The sequence below is a fragment of the Indicator indicator genome, chromosome 31 (assembly GCF_027791375.1).
Source record: "Indicator indicator isolate 239-I01 chromosome 31, UM_Iind_1.1, whole genome shotgun sequence".
NCBI classification, from domain to species: domain Eukaryota; kingdom Metazoa; phylum Chordata; class Aves; order Piciformes; family Indicatoridae; genus Indicator; species Indicator indicator.
The window spans coordinates 684,796-708,970 of record NC_072040.1 but is presented as its reverse complement, the minus strand read 5'-3'; the positions used below and the strand labels follow the sequence as shown (position 1 = coordinate 708,970).

Genomic DNA, 24,175 nt, shown 5'->3' with positions numbered 1-24,175 from the left:
TTTTACATGTAGCTTAGGTTATTAGAATAAACTGAATATCGAATCTGATTTGTATGCAGACTTGTGAGAGATTTTTAAGAACATAGTAAAGCTTCACTTTTGTGTTTCCAAAAAAAAAAAAAATTGTGAAAGGCACAGCCTTCATCTGCATATCATTGTCTTCAGGGGAAAAAAAATTAGAAAACGAAAATGCAAAAACCATTGATTATTTATTCTGCTGAAAAGTTTAAATGTAGTTAGGTCACCCACAAAATGGGCTGCCCCTTCTAATCCTGCTTTCTGAGGGGGGAAAAAAAGAACTTTAATTCCTCTTTCTGACAGCACATCACCTTTCTTGAGTCCTAAAGACACAGCAAGCAAACCAGCTAGCCAGCAGGACTTTAACTCCAGCACTGCAGTAACTCAATAAAAGAACTATGGTATTGCTGAGTGGTAGCATTTCCCTACACCAAGAGACAGATGGGGAGGATATGCAATAATCTTGTCTAGGAAATGGCTATGATTCATAAATTTGGACTCAAAGTCACAAATTATCTGACAGATTTCAAAACAGAGAGAAAAACTGGTGACAGCTCGAGATATTATCACATCTCAGTGTGAAGTCCAATGGCAGCTGGAATTATTGACCACCTAACTACACTGGAACTCTTAAAGTACTACTGAAAAGAAGTGTCAAAACTATTATGTAGAGCACAAGGAGGAAAACAAATTAAGCTGTTCAGGGATGTAACTGAGAGGATCTAAAGACTGATGATGTTTTTCTGTATTTGTGCTACCTTGCTGACAGTTCCAGCTTAGAAGCCAATGCTTAAAGAGTGAGCACCCGTGGAAGTCATAAGGACTTCCCATTCATGGTGCAGACACTATTTCCCTTTGGTTTCTTGGGAATTTTAAGAGCATCAGCTGATGGCAGAGGTGAAGCTTATGAGCATGGGCAATGAAATTTCTTTGGCAGATGATCCAGCCCTGTGAAAAATGCTTTCACAAGGCACCAGACGGGCTACAACTCACACTGCTTCCAGAATTCAGCATCACCTCCACGACACTCCTCCAATTCTTTGGATTTTTTCCAAATAAAAAGCAGGAAGGATAAGGAAGAGAATGAATTCTTAGCATTACACATAAAGAGATATAGGTAAATCATAGCATCATTTCTCAGGGAACCAGATCATCATTTCTCAGGAAGCCAGACCATCACAGGGAACAGATACCTACCCCAGAAGGGCCAGTGATCAACCTGGTGTGTACTCCTCCTTGTCCAGGTGGGTCCCCACACAGCTAGCACATCTCAGCCAAAACCCCTCAATGTGTTGAGAGGGATATGCTTAATCATCTCACTATCATCCCAACTACCCAGAAAGAATTCTAAAGGGTAATTTCCAGTCATCTTGTTTCCAGTGATTCACCCTTCCTCTGGCCTTGGCTGCAGAAACTTGACAGTTCCCTTTCAGGCACTTTGGCTGCAGCCTTTCAGACAAAATGACAGCCACTGTGGGAACCTCCAAGCACTTCCAGCACCAAGGCAGCCTGCTCATGCCACTCCCCTTCAAGGCACAACACTTGTCCTGGACAGTTACTTCTTGCTTTCCAGACACTACAAGAGGGGCACCACTGAGTCCTTCAGTGTTCTCCTCTTGCCCACAGCCCATGACCCACTCAGGAGTCTCAGGACTCTTTTACTCAGCTTCAGAAGCATGGCTTTCCAGCCCTGCCAGCACAGAGGACCTACAACCAGAAAGAAAGAAAACACTTTCAAGGAAAAGGTCCAGCTCCACAGATGCCAAGTGAACACCATTGTCTCTGGCATCCAGTCACCAAGTCCTGCTATCCACTGTGAAAGCCAGGGCTAAACCTGGGAAGCTTAGTGAATCAAAGGGATGCTCAAGGACAGTGTTTACATACTCCCATGCCAGGCTCACAGAGCAGTAGTTTATCTGAACCCTACTGGCCCATAGGTCTCTACATAGTCCTTACAGACTATAAATTCTCTTTTTTTTCCCTGTCAATGAAATACAAAGACCTTGCACATTACATCCTCCTTATATTCCCCAAAGTCTGCTAATAAAAATCTCTCACAGCACCTACTTGGGAGAACAGGGCCCCAGAGTGCCACTTCCATGCCTATATATTGGTAAAAAGCAGACACACTGAGAGTATGGATAAGGAAGCATATATGTGTCTGTCTCTGGAGGCAGAACCTCATCAGTGATCATATTTTAATATGAAATTAGCTACCAACAAAGGTCTAGTATCTGCACTCAGCTGTGGCAAGCAACTCCTCAGAGACTTCACTGAGATTTTTAACTCAGGGGCAGTGTTATCAGGCTGTGAGCATCCAACCCCCTGAAAAAAAAAAAAAAAGAAAAAAAAAAAGCATTTATATACTAATTCTTCAGAATGTAAGAATTCAGTCTTCTACAATGTGTGAGGGAAAAAAAAGGAAAAACAACTAAACAACAACAACAAAAATAAGTTACAGCTATTTTAAAAGAAATAAAAGGCACATATTTTATTCAGAATTGATTGGCAGCTTAGCTGCTCCTGCAGTTCCCTTTCTTTATGCTCCAGGAAGAAAAGAAAAAAATTTAAAAGTTTTAGTAATTTGAGATTGCCTATTTCCAGCACTGTTCCATGCCACATTAAAGGCCTCATTCATTTCCCATTAGCACGTTTTAGTTAAAATTAACACATAATCACACTCAATGATATGGCTTTTAGTATATTTGTAAACTAAAATTAATCTTGAAAGTAAGGCAAGAAAAAGCTTTGGAATTGCTAAAAATCATCCTAAAAACTAAACTAAAACACCATTTTTCAAGTTGTTGGTTTTTTTCACTCCAAAACACTAGGATAGCCAGTTCTACCTCCTCAAGGGTTCCTCAGGATGGCTTCCTTTAATCAGCAGTTGACCCAGCTGAACCCAAAATCTTTGGCAATAGGACAAATAAAGGCAAACTGAGACCTCAAGAATCAATTCAACAGTTTAAGAGGAGGCAGTGTACAGCAAACATCAAATGAAAGCATAATGAGCATCAGTCTCAGTGTATTGAGAATCTGGCACAAGCAAAGCTCTTACTCTCTGATACCCTTACCCTTTGGCAAAACCTCACTTCTTGCACCCAGAGCTCCTTCTTGACAGAAAACCAGCAGAAATACTCCTGTCATTTTTGCTTGTGGGGGATTCAACATAGTAAGTAACAGAAAACTTAAAAGCAGTTCTAGGAGAGCTTTAACCAGGACCGAAAGAAAAAGAAAAAGAGAAACTGAGAGCAGAGAAGAAACACAGAGAGAGAGGCACAGATAAAGGGTAACATAGGTTTTGTGAGCTATGGGGACAGTGCCTCCAGCACTGCCAAGCACAGCCAGCAGGTCTGCTTAGCTGTGTCAGAGCAGGACTCCTGCATTCAAACACGTGCAACTGGAAAACACTTCAGATGATTCTCCAGGCTAAGCACTCAGGAGACGTTTGCTCAGGTCAGTGCAGATGTTATACTGTGGAGCAGAAGTTTTGGGCTATTAAGTGTGGGAGCTCCACTCTACAGAAAATGTCCACAGATCATGTCAGTTGTGATGCCATGCTTAATGCACGGAGTTTCTGGTGTGACCTCTCCTTTTTGCTGCTGATTATTAGTTTTAGATGGCTCCAAGGGCTCTCCCTTATGAGGAATACACCTAGGGAATTAAAATGAAGTCACTTTAATCAATTATGAAGTGCTGATATGCAAGACTACATACAAGTGACCCTATAATTTGTGTATTTGGGGGGAAAATGCACCACTAAGTTACTGACATACAAACAATTTATGGTTGTTTCACTGAAAATTAAAAAAGCCTAACAAGTTAAAACATAAATAATGCTCTAATATGCCTTGTGAATTTAATATTCTAGTGATCTTATGCTCCTGCACATAAAATAGGAAGAAAAGCTACATGTGATCAGAAGAGACTCAGCCAGATTTAAATATAGAGGACTAGGTGCTCTTACAAAAAGCTACTCTTGTGTTGAAAGAGAAGGTGCTTCATTGAAAAGCAAGCAGTTGGAGAGCTCTAAATCCCAGACACCTTATCTGGCAGAAGTGCTGTGCAATTTGGGATCACACCCTGTTCCACCCAAAGCCCTGCTCCATGTGTCTTCCAACCCAGAGTCAAGAAACCAGACTTTGCAAAACTCTCTTCTGAGTCACTTAGCATGACTGTTTATTTTCTGTGTGGATGACTATCAACATGAATTTCTGTGTATAATTTGAGCCATTGCACCCACTCTCTGTCTCTGCACGATCAGGAGTAAATTTTACATAAATCCACCTCATTCACCAAGTCCTGCATTTAATTTTTATCTATGGAGGTAGAGCATTCAAGCATACAAGATCCAGAACAAAGCAGGGTTTTTTGTTCAGAGTTTTGTTTCCCTCTCAAGCTATGTCATAGTTCATATCAAGCACACCTGTAACTTGGAGTTAGCTTCACAACTTGAGAGAATTGTATTTTTATAATAAGCCAGCAAATCTGGAAACTGAAAGACACTTAGATATGGCATCCCAAGATCTTCAGTCTATTATGTAGCAGCAGCTGGGCTTCCTTAAATGCTTAAAGGCCACGAGCAGAACCAAGCTGTAGCAGATACTGCAGTAATACAGAGAAAAAGTCTGAATTAAATTCTCTAATGAAAAAATGGTGAAAAACTAGCATTTCTAGAACAGAAGCCTGCAAGAATTCCTTTCCACCCATCAGATAAGAAACCCCAGAAGTATTTTCAGCTGTTGCTCTGGTGCACTGCCCTACTGATCGACCTTCTTCACCACAGCATGTCTCTTCCACAACTTTACGTGGAACTTTTAACCCCTTATCCACTCTGCAGTCTGAACTCTGCACTTTTCAGGCAGTGCTAAATGTATGTGCAGGGCATATGGACCTCCACGTAAATCTTTCCTGAAAATGTGCTTAGAAGAGAGGAAAATCTTACTTTCCCAAACTATGATGTCATCTCCCTTTTCACAGAGCACCTTTCACAACCCACTTGAGCACGCCCTTTCCGTAACGCGCGTGACGTCACTTGCGGATGGTTTTGAGAGCAGGAGCTCAGAAGTTTGAATCAGAAGAAATTCCTTTACTACATCAGATGTATGGACAAGGCACACACGTAGCTGGGAGCGAGCTGCACGCAAAACATTTACACACAGACACCCAAGCACTGCAATGAGCTGCTCACTAACAGTTCCTGGAAAGAAATGCTGTGCTGCCGGTGAAGTTCCCTGCTGCTGGCCACGCTGTCCTGGCCACATGAGAGGAGACTGGGAGATGCACGTTATCGGGGTATTCCCCTTTTCCCCGCCTGGTCCCTTTTTTCACTCAGCCCCTGCCACAGGCTTCCTAGGAAGTTTTAAGGCACTTCTCGTCAGTCGGACAGCGGCCACCCGGGCTGCGCGGGACCCGGCGGGGCTCCCCTCGACGGGGCGGGACACCCCAGTCCCGGGGCCATCCCCGAGCCCCCGCCTTCACAAGCCAGGAGAAGGGAGGCCGGAGAGAGCCAGGCTGCCGCTCGCAGTGCTCAGTCCCGCCCCACAGCGGGGGGGAGCCGTCCGCGATCCTCCCGTCCCCGCTCCTCACCTCCAGACCTGCCCGAGCTGCAGGACGTGGACCAGCGACTGCAGGAGCCAGATGCAGAAGGCGCAGGACGCCGACCTGCCGGCTTGGGGACCGGCGGGGCCGGTACCGGCAGCGTTGCTGCTGCCGTTGCTACTGCTGTTGGTGGCGTTGCTCTTGCTGGCGGTGGACGCCTGCCGCTGCGGCGTGCAGGGGCGAGCGGCGTCGATGTCCGCGGCCGCCGAGCCGCTGCTCACCAGCAGCTTACTCTCGGCGGCCGGGCAGTGCCCGGCGGCGGCGGCGGCGGCGGCGGCCGCGCTGTCCTCGGTGCTGAAGTCGTGCGCGAACCAGCGGAAGCTAAAGACCTGTACGGAAAGGGAGCCCAGCAGCACGAAGAAGAGCGTGAGGCCGAACCACCAGCGCTGGCCCCGCAGGTAGTAGTCGACCGCCAGCCAGATGTCAGTGCCCACGTCCGCGAAGTACACGGCCAGGGCGGCCAGGATCCAGAGGCAGTCCCACAGCGAGTAACGCCGCTGCTCCCTGCCCAGCCGCAGGCACAAGGAGGACGAGCCCCCGCCCGAGCCCCTGGAGCCCCCGCCGCCGCCCCCGCCGCCGTCTCCTCCTCTGCCGCCGCCGCAGCAGCAGCAGCAGCAGCAACGGGAGCCGCCGCCCGAACCGTCCCCGCCGCCGCCGCTGCAGCACCCGCCCCCGGGCGCCTCGTCGTCGTCGCTGCCACCACCCGGCCCGGCGGCGGCGGGCAGTCCCGGGGCCAGAGCCTGCACGGAGCCCGAGTGCTCGGAGTTCTGTAGCGGTGTGAACGCCACCTCGCCGCCCTTCTTCATCTTCCGCCGCCCGTCCGACTTCGCGGCCATGATGCCTCCCTCAGCCCCGCCGGAGAGCGAGAGGGAGCAGCGAGCGCTCCTTTATCCCGCGCCTCCCCCTGCTCCTCCTCCTCCTGCCTCCTGCCTCCCGCCCTCCGCCGCCGCAGCCGCCGCGGAGCCGCCGCTCCCCGCGTCCCCTCTCTCTCCCAGCTCCGCGCCGGGCTGCGCGCCCGCGGGCGGCTCCTCCGCGGCGGCCGCACCCGCAGCGCCGCCTGCCTGCGGGGAGCCCCGCTCAGCCCGCCCGCCCTGCCGCCGCCACCGTTGTCTCCGCGGGGGCCGGCGGTGCCGGGGGCGCCGCCGCCGCGATCTGCCCGAGCCGAGAGCAGGCAGGGCAGCGCTGCCCGGAGCAGCGCATCCCGCCCCCGCCTCCGCGCCCGCCCCTGCCCGCACCCGCCGCTGCCACCACCCAGCTGACTGACGCCGGGAAAGAGGATGACCTCATCCCTCTTCCCTCGCTGCCACCGCCCCCCGCCCGCCACCAGCACCGGCACTGGCGCAGGGGCGGGGAAGGGGGCGCTCGGCCGCCGGGAGGAAGGGGCTCGGCGCTGCCCCGGGGGTGCGGAGCGCGGTCCTGCGGCGACAGCGGCGGGGGGAGGTGGTGGCTCGGCTGCCCGGCATGGGGAGGTGGGCGGCAGCTCCGCGGGACGAGGGAGCAGGACGGCGGGCAGCGGCGGGGCGTGGCCGGTGCCCCCTGGGGCCGCGGGAGGGGTCGCGGCGCTGCTGCTCCATTGCCTTTCCCCGCTCCCGCGGTGTCCTCGGCGCGGTTTGGGGTGAGTGTGCCCTGCCCGTGGATGCGGGTCAGGAGGGCGGTGACACCTCCGGGATCTTTGGAGCGGAGGGAGCGCGGAGGGAGCGCGGTGACGGGGCTGGTAAAGGCGGTACCCGCAGCTGTATCGCCCAGTGCGCAGAGAGGGAGCTACCGTCCGGTACCCGTGTAGCTGCCCTGACTCCTGCCCACGCGCCCGCGGGCATGCCGAGTCCCGGTCGGGGCGTGCGGACACAGCCCCACCCGTCCCGTAGGAAACGGTGCCGTAGTTGTCCGAACTTTGCGGCACGCGGCTGCTCGGTGCGGTGCTGGGATGATGCCGTGACTCACGCTCCCTCGGAGGCGTTTGGGGGAAGGTGAGGAGACACCGTTTTATTCCGCCACCGGGAGAAATCTCATTTTATGCAGAAAATTCACAGGGCGAACTCACGACGCCTTTCCCCGCCCCGCGCCCCCGCCCCTTTCGCAGCTCCGACTGTGCCCGGAGCGCTCCCGGGGAACGTCGATGGCAAGGGTGTCGCCGGCTGCAGACCTCAACTTCGGCAGCAGAGACTGAGGCCGGGGGAAGCCCACCCGTCCCGGGCCGAGCCGGTGGCTGCTCCCCGCCCGGGAGCCTAGACCCCGAGGACGAGCCCGACACCCCGAATGCGGGTGTACGGTGGCTGCTCGATCCCCGAAGACCAGCACCCTCCTGCCCCTGGGAGTTACCGGGACGCGATGCCCAAGGGCTGGGCACAGGGCTCGGGATGCGGGCAGAGATGGGCGTTTGCCACCCGCCTACCCACCCAGCCTTGGCCCTTCTGCCCTCCTGCTACTCCAAACCCACGGGGTGAGGAACCAGTTGACCTCTTGGACTCTCTTTGTATGCCTGTAGAATATTTTCTATGCCTGTCCTCTCCTTGCTTAATATAGAGCCGTGAGGTAGTTCAACCATGTTGCTGGAATATCCTAACAGGAATGCCAGTGAAACTGTGATAGGACACTGTTACATTAAGATATGTGACTAAGTATAGCCCTTGTGATTTCATTAATTAAAGAGAAGTCACATGGACAGCTTAAAAATATGCCTTCTACCTCTTAAATGTACATGGTAAGTATAGAATTGCCTTTTGGAAATGAGCTTTTACTGATGTGTGCCCCAGATTTCAGGAAAAGACTACGGAATGTGTTCCTGCATCGTTCAAGGAGTGCTGAGCATACCAAAACCAGGCTTTGAAAGGTGAGGACCACACATGACTCTAATGTGGCCTGTTCTGTGGTGTGTTACCACACATTACAAGAGTCTTCAGTTACATCATCACATAATGGTTCTTAAAGAACACACATTTGCTCATGTCTCAGTGGCATGGCTGTACTTTTATGCCTGTTCCTCCTGTAACCCTGTGTTAATTTTGCTCTCTACATAATCCATGTGATTTTTATTGCCCTAGACTTTTAATGAAAATTGCTTCTTTATCGAGGAATCATTTAATAATTGTCAGCACCTATATCTAATACAATATATTCGCCTCAGATTACCTTGTCAGCAGAGAAGGTGCTTAATAATGAAGCTAATTTAGCTGCAAGTTGGTGGTTTATACATATCAACAAGTTTCCAGGGTTACTCTATTTATAGATACATCTTTAATAAAATGGTTCAGCATGCACTTAAGTTACTTTAATGGAGTCTATGTGACATATACAGGTCTGAGAGTTACTACAAATGTAGTATGGAGGTTGCAGTACAACACACGAGTCATGGTGGGGGAACAACTGAAATCCTAAACTCCTTAGGCAGAGGGTGGGCTGAGAGAGTAACTCAAAGGTCAGATTCATGATGGAATAAAATGGAGATCGAGGTCTAATATATTAACAGGGAAGAAGGCAACTCTGAGCAATGCAGTAGATACTGAAGAACATAAATAGTGTCTCAGTCTAGATGTACATCATCTTCAGAGATCATCCTGAAGGCTACCTCACTGCTAGCCAGCTTGGAAGAGATAACTGCGGGGCCAAGTGTCCTGACATTCTCCTCTGTCTGCCCCAGATGTGGGACAAATTTTCTAGTATATTTGCCCTCAGCCTCTTCACTCAGGGGCAGGCTTTGACTAAACAGATCATCCAGAAAGACTCCAATTCACCACAGTGGGCTTTAGATCAGACCTGTAAATCTGAAAGGTGTTCAGTTTGCCAGACATACTGTGATGGTGAGAGTTTTACCCTCTCTTCTCTTTTCTCTCCCGTTTCTTTGGTTTAATTTTCTCTTCTTGGAATTCAGCCACTGTTGCATTCACGAAGGGACTGATTTTCAGGTAGACAATAGCTGTCAGTTCAATGAAGGCAGTGCAACGGATGAACATTTAAACTTAAATTTGAAGCTGTTTCAGGAATGCCTTCTGTATTGTTTTCTTACTTAAAAGATAATGAATGGAAAGGATCCCAAATAATATGTGAGTGCTGAACAGATTGCTTCCAAAAAATGTCTTCCAACCAAATGACCCCTTTGTTAGGCTGGGACAGCTTCTATGGAGTTGTATCAGGGCCAGAAGAGTTTGTGTACACCCAGTGTACAAACCAGGGTGCATTCAGCAAGCCAGTGTTGTTGCTAAACATCAGAAATCACTCATTACAAAATATAATTGAAGGGCAAAATTGTGATCAAAGACATCAATACATATCTCATAAATGGAATACAGACACATTCATTTCTCATGTAAAGCTACTTTTTCTCTGAAGGAAATTTCATTCCTGGCTTTCTTTTCCTTCACCTTTAAAGAAAACATTTTAGTGGGTACCACAAATACTGCTTTTGTTTTGTTCTGAATTACAACTCCTATTTCCTTTTTTCCCCTCTTACAATATCATCTCACCTTTGTCTACTTTAGGGATATTTTTTTGTCTTTCTATTTTTTTTTTATTGTAGACTACTATCAACTCCAATCTAAATACCCAGAGTTCCATTTTCTATTTCTTCAGGTTCCTAACAATGATGTTTTCCCTAGTCTTCTTCAGTGATATTGTATAGATTGCCCAATCAAAATACACTCAAGCTTGTGATGTAGCTCTCTTTTCACCATTAGAAGATCATTATGCTCTACAGGTTCATTCCAAATTATTTCTGAATCTATTTTCTTTTGTTTGGCAATACTTCTGACAATTACAGTCCGGTGCTTCATGTTTCTGCATTTTCCTCCAGGTCTGAGTACCTGAAGTATTAGAATGAGTTAGTTGTACCTGGATTTGTCACCCTATGGAAGTAGTTTGGCTCAAAAAATGCCTTTCCTATGCTGGTCTGTCCTTTGGGGAGCTGTGCAGAGCTCTGCTGCCCTGGCTGGGTTTGCAACAGGCTGGTCTCTCCTGCCAAGCAGAGCTCCTGAGCAGCTGCCCTTGGAGGTAAATGAAGTCCTGCATCATAAGGAGTTCTCTGATGACTTCTTCCAGATCTGGTAAACCTCTTAATAGATTTCCTTTTCCTATTTTCCTTCCCCCCTCCTTTTTTCCCCCTACGCCTTCCTCTCCCTCCCCATTTCCTTTCCTTTTTCTCACTGCCTTCTGTACTTTTCCTGCGTTTGTATTCGGCACCAAGGCTCCTCTGCCTTGATGTGCATGACCTAAAGCTGGGGTGACCTGATGGAGACTGATGAACATGCATTTTCTCATCCACTCTGACACAATCTCTGTACTATTTCTTCCATACTTCTGACTTTGACTAGTTTTCCATGATAAAACAGTACCCTCAGGCACACATGCAGCAAGTGAGAATTATTCTACAAAACATTCACAAGTTTTAGATGTTTTCAGTGGATTTGTGTTTAAACTATGGACTCAGGTGTCAGTGGAAGTGGTAACATAGGCTGTACATTTAATGTTTACATACTCAAATTCTTACTTGCCTTTTTACCCAAATAGCTTCATTCACAAATCTATCCTCTGAACTAAGATACTCCACTGCAAAGGAAGCAGGAATTTCCTATCTATGAAGCCAGTATTTCAGCAAGTTAATATAAGCAAAATAAATTGGTAAATTGGTACACTCTTTAGAAAATTAATATTAAAATATATTCATAACACATCATGGGTATAAACAGCTGTGGCTTACTTGGTTTAGCTTGAGATTATTTTATTCATAGGCCTACACATAGATTTGAAACACTTGCAAACTGTAAACTTGCCTTTAAAATAGAGAAAAGAAGCTTGAATCAAGTATCTCCATCTGTGAGCTCACTTTTACAATTACAAAGAACACTCTGGAATGTCCCCTGGTTTCAGAAATTATTTTGACATACAATATCCTGTCAAGGGTCAGGACTGGGCTGGCCACTAGACAAGTGACAGATGCTACCTATGAATCCCTATCTCTTCCCAAAGGGAAAAAGAAAAGGATTAAGGGAGAGGGACTGAAGGGCTGGAAAAGAAAACCAAAACCAAACCTGAAGGAGCCTATAAATCAAACTTAATGAGACTGCTTCTGTACTGATGGTTTAGGCATACACTTAGATTTTAGGCACATATTTATATTTCATGGTGAATTAGAGCTGTAGTTTCTTTTACTATAGTTCCAGAATGTCTAAACATTAGAAACATGTAAATAGGTTCAGTTATAGGCTCTAAATACATAGATAAATAAAAAAAAACCAGGTTTAAGCAGCCAGAATGACTGAGGCCAGCTCTGCTTTGATGCCAGCATATGGATTTTCAAGATGATTATGTATGAAAGCAGAAAAGATTTCTCAGAATGTTTGAAAGATTTGACTTAAATTGACATTTATTATTTAGAAATGGATGTCAGTTACCTTTCATGTTGCTTCCTAGTATGTATTTAAAAACATAATCAAAGATAGACATAAATATGTAAGGAAGGATAGCAGAAGACATAGACATGTGGGAAGACATCACAGGAAGGGAGCTTGCAACCAGGCTTTCTACAACACTGACAACTCTTTCACTGCCATGGTGCATGCAGAAACCAACCAAGCACATCACATTTTATGATAAATGGGAAAAGCATTAATGGAATGCCTAAGGGGATATTAACATGCCCCACAACAATGTATTTAAGGTGTAATTAAGAATTTTCAAGAATTTGAAGAAGAAAATGAGGAGTCCCATTTTCTTTCATCTTTTTAATCCATCCATTTAAAATTAACTCAAGCCAAGAAAAAGAACTGTGAAAAGATTCAGCCACAACACAGAAAGTTCTGGCACTGCTTTGCACTGCTCAGGAGGAGTTTATGAACTTTTACAGACTACATCTTTTCTTCAAGAAGAAGACCAAGGGGCCATTTTAAATTGATGTGTGAGCAGAATATAATTGCAAACACATTTATAAATACTAACAACTCACCAAGACTAAATGGTGCTCATCCAAGGCTTCTAAAGGAACTCAAAGGAACACTTGGTCTGCCCTTTTTTTTCTTATTCCTTTTCCACAACTGACAAGCTACAGGATGAATAGCTGCAATATAACTTGCTCATATGTACTTAATAGAAGGGAATTCTTTCGTTTGTATGATGAGTTTCAGCAAAACAATACCTGGGAGTTGCTGGGAGAATATTAAATGGTCCAAGGAGCCAGTCAGAACATGGTTATATATTTTTTTTTTTTTTCAAATCCTTAACACCATCAGGAAAAGAAACTGAGACACTAAAGGGCTTAAATTGACAGAAATATTTCACCTAGATCAACATATAATAATATATATAAAAGCATACCAGGAGATGTGGATAAGGAAAAAAGATGGAGTTAACTAATTCTGGATCCTTAATGGACACTTTCAGACTCTATTAAGTCTAAGAGTCTATGTTAGAGTCTTCAGGGTCTGCATTTTAGCCCCCAGCTCCAGGCTTTCTCTGCAGTGCAAAATTAGATGTTCTTGCTTAATAATACCAATAATAAAGAATAAAAAAGGAGAAGACAGAAGAGGAAAAATAAAGGAGAATGAAGAAAGCATCAGGAGCACAGCAAAATCCTCTAACCACTGCCCTCTCACACAGATCTTCAAGGACAGGATACAGCAGGGAGAGACAGCAGACATCAAACCCTTCTCTCCTTTACAGCTTTGCATCTTGCAGCTGTCATCTTGCTGCTCCTTCCAAGGCTCCCAAATGCCTGCATTTCTCGTTGTCCCAGGCAGTCTCTTTTCCATGTTACATCTCTGTTCCCCATGGAGGCATCAGTGGTGTCAGTATCTGCCCAGGCTTTCCACAGGCAGGGCAGGGTGCTGGGAGCAAAGCAGCAAGGTAGCAGCCTTGGCGTGCAGCAACGGCAGAGTGCACACGAGGTGGCACCTCTGTCATGGCTCTGTCATTGGCCAGCAATGCTATCCAAAATCCACCCCACTCGCAAGGGACAGAGATTAAGTGACTTCTATGCCAAACACAGCAGACATCACTGCATGCCAGGTGGAAGAGGCAAGTTTGAGGTTTGGCACTAAGTCACAACCTAAATATGTTAAATGGTGTGTTTTCCATGCCAGACCTAAGATGTGGGGGTTGTAGGGTATTTCAGGTTTTCTTATCAATATCCTGGAAATATGTGCTGCAAACACCCTTGGATGTGCTTCAAATGGTCCTGTTAGCGAAAAGGTGGAGTTGTTTACACAGCTTTGGATCTAGGGAAGCAAGTCCAAAACCTGACTTGTATAGTTTGTAGGTAGAGAAAGCAGTTTTCAAATATGGAAGGCAGCTGCTGAAGGAGGGTATTCACTGTTGGTAATGAAAAACAGATTAGGAAGCTATTATTCACACTTGATAAATCAGAAATGGCATCAAAGAGAGGTAGTATTACAAACTATTAATGAAAGACACAATAATGAAACAAATCACATAATAGATCACCACAAAGTGCTTCAGTGTAATGAATACTGATCCTAAATAAGTGAACTGTGAGCTTTGGGAATACCATTTCAAATCCATCCCAGCATGAGCAAGAAGAGCACTTCTAGAGAAACTTGACTCTATTTCATTTCTCACTGATCACATCCACACCTTAACATTAGTCCTGCCTTTGATGACGTATAAGGTGGATAAAACTAAAATTACCTGTCAGGACCCACTGTATGTGCTTATTATTTTCTTGTGTCAAAGTAACAACTGAAATCTCATCCCCCACAGAGATTTTGGCCAACATTTGCAGAGTAATGTGAGTAAATAATCTTTACACATATTAAAAAGACAGCTGGACAAGATTTCATCAGCACAGATTAGAAACTCCTTTAATTGTTTCAATTATAGAAAATATATTGCTGCTGCAGAACATGGCAGGGCCTTGAATCAGGCCTAAAATTCAGGTCTTCTCACAGAGTTTGGATTTTGGAGGTGCTAAATGTGGAGCCTTTGATTAAACACACAGTATTTGTATTCTGATCACACACATGAAACTTTGGGTGATGTGCAAGTCATGATTTCATTTCAGGCTTATCTGTATCCTAAACCCCTCCTGACTTCTGGCAATGGCAAAGCCTACCAAACCAAACATTGTGCATTATAGCTAAATAACAGCCTACCAAACAAAGATCATAGCTAAATATGTATCTGTTTATTGTGCAATTTCAAAATAATTTGGCTTTTTTTTTTTTTTTTTTTTTTTTTTTTGGAAGTGAAGGCATTCACACATAGAACACTGAAAAGCAGTTAGCTAAGACTGGGCACTGCAGAAGTCATCCAGCTGAGCAGGGAGCTGCCTAAGCCTGCCAGTAAGCTATTGCAGTGTTACTGATAACAGCCTCTCTTAAGAGACTCTTTGGATCTAAATGTTCTTAGCTGAAGTTCTGGCTCAGCAACAAGATTTTTACAATCAAATGACAGTGGGAGGCTTGCTGACACAAGGTGAACTCCTGAATAACAAATTCTTTATTACTCTCTGTTATGGTCTTATAGAAAAAAGAAGCAATAAATGGGTAAAGCTAAAGAGTTGTGCAGTTTGCTTGGAAAATTACTTTGAGAAAAATCTAAATTTGACTAAATGTTGAAATTGAAAGCGATTGATGAAATTAATAAATACAGACAGATTTGATCAAAGAGCTAAATTTAACTTACCCACACATTATTACTGAAACAAACCTGTTTGAGTATGTTACTGCATATGCCTGCTATTATGAATGCTCAGATCAAGTCCACAGAGCCAGGTTGCAGACTGAAATTTCTCCTTTCTGCATTTCAGTCATGCAAAGTTCTTGAGCATCTCTGATAGGATTGGAATGCGGCGTTCACATTAGACGTGGTTAATTTACTGTGATCCTTTTAATGCGCTGTTTTGACATTCCTCCACAGTAATTACAATACCTCCAGAATTATAAACTATAAGTAAATCAAATCTGCATCAGTTTGGAGAAAGTGAAACACTCAGAAAGAATCAGAAACCAGGCAGCTGTGGATAAAGCTGCACTACGGTGCGACCATCGCTTTCATCCTCAGTGAGCCACCTGAAAGGGAAAACATAAAACCTGTCAGAGATGCAGTACATGGAACACTTAGACAAATGATGAGAGCCTGCTTCTGCACCTTTGGATTTCTAGGAGAGCTTTTATGTTGGCTTATACAGAAGCAGCAAGGAACCTGAAGAGGATAGTGATGTGTTCATATTTGTGTATTTATTTATTTGAGTGTCCACATTTGCATCATGTAAAAGTGTAATTAACTTTGTAAATGTATTTATGAAATGCACATTCATTTTACTTGTTGGTTGCATGGGTAAGAAGCAGCTTCATAGAATGGTTTGTGTTGGAAGGGACCTCCAAAGGTCATCTTAATGTTTTAGGAAACAAGAAGAGAAACAAGAGAGACTAAAAAGACTACCTACTAACTGAGACTAAAAAAGATTATTACTGCGTCTGGTTGGAAAGAAAACAGCACCTACAGAGTGATGGCGAACTGATGTACCAACCTGTTACAGATGAAGCAATACTGTGAATTCCTAGCTGCATCTGTGATCTCTACTTTCTCCAGAAACCAGCCACTTGCTGTAGAAGTAAAAAGACAAGGACAAATTTAATATAACCAAAACACACATAAGGTGTGAGAAAGCTTTCTGGTTTAATTTCCAAACCCTGTGTGGTTCAGGACTTCCAGATATCAATAAGAAAACTGAAGTGTAGATGATTTGTCTTACTACCAACTTCTCTCAGTCTTACAAAGAAGGTCTTTGATGTTTTTGGCAGGAAATATAAAAGAAGATTTTTATTTCAGCTTAACTCATTTCTCCATATAGAACAGAACGGGCAATAAGACAAATGAAACAGAGAGCATGGTAATATTGAATACATGCTTGAAAGGCCATTTTACCCTTTTCAGTACTCTGAAATACTCCCAGAGTACCCCCCTGGTGGGCTTTGGTCTTCAGTGCTCAACAAAACAGTGAAACCAGATAGACTTTATCAGGAGATATTAATTTAATAACAACCTTAGCCCTTAAACAACAGAAATTCTACTGCTCCTGATTAATACATTTGTATTATATAAACCAAGTGCTGAATCTTAATGCCTCTCCAATTATTTTTTCTCTAGCAGTTGTGAGTCAGAAGAGCATCTCCATTTAGGTCAACACTCATAGCTGCTTTAGCTTTAAGAATGTATTTAATATTCTGCTATGAATCTCCTATTTTACTGTGTGAAAAATACCTTCCTGCACTACAAAATTTTGTTTCATAGAATATTAAAATATGAGGATTTTAAAAAGGAAACTTTATTCCAGTTATACAATGCCTGTGCTGATCTCTTTGGTGGAGTTTGCCCATGCTAATACTTAATGAAAACATTTGAATGCTAATTAGAATCACACTGCTAGTAGCTGGAAATCTTTTGGTATTCTTTGCACATCCCAGGGCCAAAATACTATGTTCTAACAAATTCTTTTGGTTTTCAAACATTTGGACAAAGTATTAATTAGGTTAAAACCCATAAAAATATTTTTATTTGTAAGTAGGCTAAAAACATAGTGCAAAAATAGTTGCAAATTGGACCGATTTAAGCATAGATTGGTTTGGGTTGGAAGGGACCTTTAAAGGTCACCTAGTTCTTAATGCAGGGACATCTGCAACTAGATCTGGTTGCTTAGAACCCCATACAAAGATGATCAAAGGGCTGGGACACCTATGAGGATAGGCTGAGGGAGCTGGAGTTCAGCCTAGAGAAGAGAAGACTCCAGGGGGACCTTATTGCTACCTTCCAACACCTGCAGAGATCCTACAGGAAGGCTGGAGAGGGTGTCTAGCAATAGGATGAGGGGCTAAAGAGAAAACCTGAAGTGTTTCTCACTTTTCCTGGCTATTTTCAAACAATTAGCTAGGATCACTAGGCCATAAAGGTGTTTGCCTCTTTCATCTTCAATTCACAAGAGTTATTTGTTGATATTGTGAAGTACTTTTGGACCATCTTTAATGAAATCTTGTGAGAGCTTTAATATATCATAGACTCTACTTGGAATATATGACCTTTCATGAAATCTCTGTAATTCAGAGCCAAGATTATCAGCAGTAAAAATGTAGAGTCTCTCAAATGTACACCGCACTTTGCAAAGGAACACAAAGGCATGTTTGCTCTCTTGAAATGTTGAAAATCCAATGCTTTACCCTTTATTAACAAAACTCCACCAGAACTCACTGAGGTCTCCAGGTATGGAGAAATCTGGACACGGCTAGGAGAGATTAACAAACAGATGAAACATTTCAAAGAGGTGTTATGTTTGAGGATGCTTGTGAGGATTACAGCTGAGGTGACAAAAGACACTTGGAGATAATTTCAGAGTGAAATGTAGAGGAAGGTAGTCTTGGCTGGAAGATGAGTCAACACACCCCAGCTGTGCTAGGAAGACAGCATTAGCAGCTATGTGATGTTGATCAGGACACAGGCAGGCAAGATAATCATGTTGTTGATAGTTTGGGACTCAGGAAATAGAAGTCCTGCCTATATTTCCCCTGCAGACTTCTGTGCAATTCTCTGAGTGTTAAAAGTCTGCCAGCACTGAGTTCCCTTCCCACATCAGTTCTGTGTTGAATTGTGTGCCTGTGCAGCAGTGGCTACAAAGAAGATGGAAGTCAGCAGGAGGATTTTATTTATCAGGGGTATTTCAAGAGGCTTGATGGTGTTTCCTTCTGAGTTTTCAATAGCATAACACGTACATCATGACTGGGTAGTTGGTTAAAAACCACCTGCTACTTGCAGAATTTTGCCTGGTTTATTCTGGAGAGGAGAAACCCTTGCTACCTGATAGTGGTTCATGCCCTTAGATAAATCAGGTTTTGTTAACCCCAAACCTATTTCTTTTTGATAGATTGAGTAAAATTCACCTGAGTAGAATATCTCAGTGCAATCAAACCTTTTTTACTCAAGTTCTACATCACGAAAACCCTTTATAGATTTGTGTATCTCTAGGGGGTTTTAGCAGCACTAAATGTAAGCTCAAAATATTATATGCCCTAATCTCTCAACTTTTTTTTTGTTTGTTGTTGTAAAATTCAGATTTCAAAACTTAGCTTAAATAAACTGTACACAGAAACAGCTTCCATCATTATGTGTGAGTATGGGCTGTAGAATCATAGAATGGTCTGGGTCAGAAGGGACCTTCAAAAGTCATCCAGTCCAACCCCTTTGCAGCAAGCAGGGACATCCTCAGCTAGATCAGGTTGCTCAGAGCCCTGTGGAGCCTCACCTTGAACAGGTGAATAGGACCTGTAGCCATGTCCTAACATCAGAGTGTGGCAGTTTTAGACTATGCCTTTAAAATTTTTCACAGAACCAAATCTTATGGAAAATCTTTCTCCAATGGAATTGTTTAGAATAATCATTATTTTCCTTTGTACACCCAATAGTGATTTATTTACACTGTTACTGCTATCTGCTCAAGATCTGTGAAAAATTTTAAAGGCATAGTCTAAAACTACCACACAGAGCAAGACCTGGTGTTGCACATCAGTGTTCTCCTCAGTGTTTAGCTTCTAGAAGAATAAAAGCCATATATGTGTCAGAGGGAGTGACAGTGTGCTTTGGCCAGAGTCCTAAACCTGCCCTATTTCTTAGGGTTCAAATCACAGAAAGTTTAGCCTGCAGTTTGAAAACTCAGTCCTATGTTGAGACATCTAATAGAAGGTTGGGCTGAGCAGTGTTTGAAGGATAAAACTCAGATGATTACATTGACTAGATCTCTATTAGAAAATACAAAAATCCAGGGAAAGTCAAGGGAAATGTGATAGAGGCAGAAGGGGTGTGAGCAAGAGCAGCCAAGTGTCCTCATTTGTATACAGATTTGTATTAGCAAGCTGTAGCAGTAGCATGACTTCAGAAAGCTTTCCAAGTGTCAGGCAGATCCTTAAGCAGATGATTTTTTTACAAGGCTGTTGACTGCATGCAGCATACTCACCAAATCCTTTTCCATCGTGACCAATCTCAATGGAATGTAGGCTGCCCAATTTTTTTGTCTTAACCTTGAATGTATCGACCTTTAAGATTAAAAGACAGTTATTAAAAAACAATATATCAATGTCTGGAAGCTTACAGATTTGTTTAGGTCAGTTCTGAGACTAATTAAAATATATTACTACTAATTCAAAATAGATGGCTGACTCCTGATGTCATTTCTTTATTGAAGATCTGTTGTGTAAGATCCCCTCCTACTAGGTCACAGATTAGATACCAAAGACTCACTTTTTATTCCCTGGTAGGATAATCCCTATTTCAACTACCTAGAAAATATTTTTACCTTGTTATGAACTCTCAACTGATAGAGACTTCTAAAATGTTTTCAGTGTGTAATACATTGGAGAACATAAAATATTAAGGCTTTAAGCACATGTACAATTCTCTCTGTATTTTAATTTAAAATATTATTCTGTTTCATTTACAGATGTAAATTTTCTTTTATTACATCCTCTTCCCATAAGATGTTTGACATCTTTGTCTACTCCTTGACTTTGCTGGATAGCCAACAAGATTTCTATGCATCTACTCTTCTTTAAATAGCAATGACACCTCCTGTGTAGTACTAGGCAGAGTGAAATCCTACTCAAGACACCTTTTCACTTGCTTCTTATGCCCATAAATTTATTAACCTCCTCAATATGGAAGACAATACAAAGGCAAAGATATTTTAGAAGATATTCACTGACACTGTGGCTGAAGAAACTTGGACCCACTGCAAGTAAAAAGATGTTCACTACTGCTGCAGATAATGAGGTAGATCTCAAAAGGAAGATACTTTAGCCAGAGTTTTAATTATTCAGTCATTACCTTTCCACAAAAGAAATCCACAGGAGAAAGCAAATATATTTGTATATATTTGTTTCTTGCTACATAAGGGTAACTGTCATTATACACCACTGCACAGGTGGTGAGCAAATGGAGCAGTTCCTTTGCCAGAGTAATGTGTTTATTAAAATAGCAGAAGTTTCTGTTCAGGTATGAGGACATCACGCAGAGACTGAGCATTCTGATGCAAATACACTGTCACTGAGCTAGGGGACTCTGAATAGCCTAAAGCATGATCAGGTTGATGTGAGTGGTTCCATTTTATCTGGTTACAGGCTCATACATCCAGTGAGGCTCACAGCAAAGTAAAATGAAGGACTGTAAGAGTCTGATGTATTCTCAAGCACCATACTCAAAGTCTGTGCAACAGCAAGGGCTCTCACAGGTATATGCACATGCACAGGCAGTGCAGGTTGTGTGTTTCAGAGCAAGGAAATGTGACAAGTGGATGCAACGTGAAGATGTTTTTGAGACTAGAGATAGAAGAACAAGAGCTACAACAGAGGTAAAATGTCCCTTGGTTCCTCTGGTGAAAAGGTGAAAACACAGAGAAAACTGAGACCATAGCTTATCTAGTGATGTGAAAAAAACAGGGTAAATGCCTTGACTTCCATAAAGGTCTTGCATAAATTTCAAGTTTGCTTTCCCAGACCAGAAATGGACACATCCTATAGAATATGTGTACTCACCTTTCCTCTTTCAAAGGGGTCTTGATGCTCCAGTGATTGAGAGAGCTGAAATACCTCTGATTTGTCCTCTTTCCCAAACAAAATAATATGCACATTGGCATCAGTCCCTGCTCCCCTTTTGTCACCTGTGTATACTTTAATAGTATACTCTGTCAGGTTTCCTGCTTGACCTCCTTCCTTATGTAAGCTGTTAACTAGCTCATTCTTTTCTTTGTCTCCTCTAATAACAAAAGATACTGGGATTTCTTTCTGTATTTCTGGCTTATTTGCCTCCACAGAAAATGCTCTGAAAAACAAAACCACATATGTTTTTGTGGTAAGCAAATCATAGTAAATCAAAACAAACCTATGAATTTATGTGGGACAGTTAAAGGAGGACTTATTTTTACAACATCCATTGACTGAACTACTCTGTGACAGTCATTTTAATTTAGTGCCCACTCAGTGTTTTCAACTGTTATACTACCACTAAAAGATGACTACTTTTACATAATTTACTCACTCATGCACTTCAAATACATAGATAGGATGTTCCTTTGCAGCTTCTTTCAAATGCAGTTTTTTAATGTCCAGCTTGCAGTCTGCAAAGGAGGAAACAAAGCACAGTGAAAAACTTTGTACTACAGATCCAAGTATTAGGTAGAGAATGTTGCAGATGTAATGGTGTCATTCCTTCTGTATTAAAATATCAGTATGCATTTATGAATGCCACCAACTGACTCCAAAACCATTCCTTATTTTGTTTCTATTGGAAACCTCAACTCAGAAATTCAGGAACAAGCATCTCCTTCGTCTTAGTGAAGCAAAAGAGTGTGGTCCTCTGTCCTCTGACAGGCTTGCAGAAAGGACACAGCATTACTCAGGCAAGCACAACTGAGGAGGAAGAAAGAAATGCTTATGTGGTGCTTCCTCCTCAGGGAGTGCTTGATAAGGGGGTAGGAGCTCCATTCTCATGCAGCACAAAAGGAAAACAGGTGGGGAAAATGGTGAGAATAACAGAATCCCAGAAGGAAAAAGAAACAATACCAGTTTATGTGATTGATTCTCTGAGATCACCTATTAACAGATCATGCATTAATCACAGAACATTACCATTCATCCTGATTTTCTTTCCTGTATGGAAAGGAATCGTTTACTTTCTGAAGCAACAATGATACAGCCTTTAGAATGAAGGATTTCAATGTGTCTGGATTTTGCTTTATAAAATATTACCTTTTAGCAAAGAATAGCCAAAGGAAACTAATCAGGATTTAACTCTGGCAGTGATTTCATTGCCTTAAGCAGGAGGCTACCTGTGTGATTTACATCATTGACTTGAGAGAGCAGCAAAAGCACTTTACCTGTTTTACTGCTGATCAAAAGAACAACTTTGTCCAGTTCTCCCAATTCAACAGCTTCCACCATAACTAGAAATGACTGAAACAGAATTATTCAGGATTACAATCTTAAACTATATTACTGAAGTGGATAGAAAGATATGAAAATGATATATAGGAAAAATGGTTTAAAGAATAAAAGGATAAAATTAAAGCAGTTTTAAGATAGAGTACCTCATTGTCCTCTCCCTGCTGGACATTCTGCAAAGACCAGAGGAGGGATCTGTCCCCTGTGTCACCATGGGCACCATAGATACAGGCAGTCATGTGCACTAAATTTCTCTCACTCAAAATATTTCTAGAAAACACTGTTAGGTGATATGTAACCACTGCAACAGCAAGCAGAGAGAGAGATCTGGTGAAGACCTTGCACAGCTGATTGACAAAACATAGCAATATGCAATCAGGTGTAAATTAAAAATTCAGACACTGGAAAATTATAAAGGGTATTTTGTTCATTATTTTCCTTAATATTTTCCTGCAGCTATAAACACTGGTGATGCTGACAACCTCATGCCCAATGCTTTGTGTTAAAAACTACAGCAGTGCCAAATTCACCTTCTGTGCAGCCCTGTATGTGTGAGAGAGAGCAAGCACCACTCCATCCCTGGGGATCCCTGAGGTGTAAGCATCTCAGAGGATGGTGCAGTGGAAAGAAACTATTTATGTATCTAGTCAGCTGGAGGCTTCTCCCTGTTAATACACCCAAAGGCACATGTGTGCACAGCCAGATCTCAAGGGTCTGCACTGTATGTTATCATCTGGGGGTTGATGGTTTCAATTAGCCATTAGCATATGCTTCATCACAGTCCAAAGTGCAAACCAGGAAAAGAAAACTAAGAGAGGAAATGCTGAGGGACTCTGTGAACGACAGAACTGAAATTCAACAACATGCAGCTTCTGGTTTAGGTGATTATGGGCAGCTGCTTTCCATTCCAATTAACACAGTCCTGGGTTTGCTTTTAGCTGAGAAAAAGAAAACCCAGAAGAAAATAAATTAGATTTAGAAAGCTGACAGAAAAGCTGCTCTGTTTTGCACAATAAATTGTGAGTGAGTTTGTTTGTAAAGGATCACTTTGAACTTCATGTGTGCCACCTGCTGTGGGGCTCCTTAAAGTTCTTTTAGACAAAAAGTGGCAGAGATTTGGGGGAATACATTTTTGCACTGTCCTACTTTTGGTTTGTTTTGTTTTTTTGCCTTCACTGTGGTTACAAATCCTTCCATGAAGACTTCTAAAGCATGTGTGGAAAGAAATAAATGCAGCAGAGATCAACTATTTTATTTGTGTGTTGTTTTATCTCAACACATTGGCAATAGAATCCCTATTCCTTTTCTGTTAGTTCTTAACCTCAAAGCATTTTACAAAGGAGGAAAATATTAGCTAAGAGGTCAGTGACAGAGCCAGAACCAAGGTCAAGAGGTTTCCATTCTCATTGCCTATTTATCACTCACACTGCATCTTCTCTCACCATTTCATAGAATCATAGAATTTCTCTGTGCTTGTACATGGACCCTAAATTATTCTGCACGTGACAGCAATCAGTTCTTTGCAAGGGCACACTGATGTGCTTTGTGTTAATCTGAAGCTCTTTTTTGTTTAAATCTTGTGTACAGGAGATGAAAGCCATTAAAGCCTCTTCTGTACATATACTGTGCAAGTT

General features: G+C 43.2%; 2 protein-coding genes across 2 annotated transcripts in view; both read right to left on the bottom strand.

The window, feature by feature from the left end:
- Positions 1–6,455, bottom strand: part of XKR4 (XK related 4) — a 183,651-nt gene extending 177,196 nt beyond the window's left edge. The window contains exon 1 of the mRNA XM_054394615.1: positions 5,608–6,455. Coding sequence (XP_054250590.1) covers positions 5,608–6,455 — 848 coding nt within the window. The remainder of the gene's footprint in view (positions 1–5,607) is intronic.
- Positions 6,456–15,562: 9,107 nt separating this feature from the next.
- The window catches only part of RP1 (RP1 axonemal microtubule associated), a 132,518-nt gene continuing 123,905 nt past the window's right edge, over positions 15,563–24,175 (bottom strand). Inside the window, exons 51-57 of the mRNA XM_054394648.1 lie at positions 22,688–22,842; positions 22,478–22,553; positions 21,640–21,718; positions 21,138–21,423; positions 19,565–19,643; positions 16,094–16,169; positions 15,563–15,632 (exon numbers count right to left, since the gene is read on the bottom strand). Of these exons, the coding sequence (XP_054250623.1) occupies positions 15,563–15,632; positions 16,094–16,169; positions 19,565–19,643; positions 21,138–21,423; positions 21,640–21,718; positions 22,478–22,553; positions 22,688–22,842 (821 nt within the window). The remainder of the gene's footprint in view (positions 15,633–16,093; positions 16,170–19,564; positions 19,644–21,137; positions 21,424–21,639; positions 21,719–22,477; positions 22,554–22,687; positions 22,843–24,175) is intronic.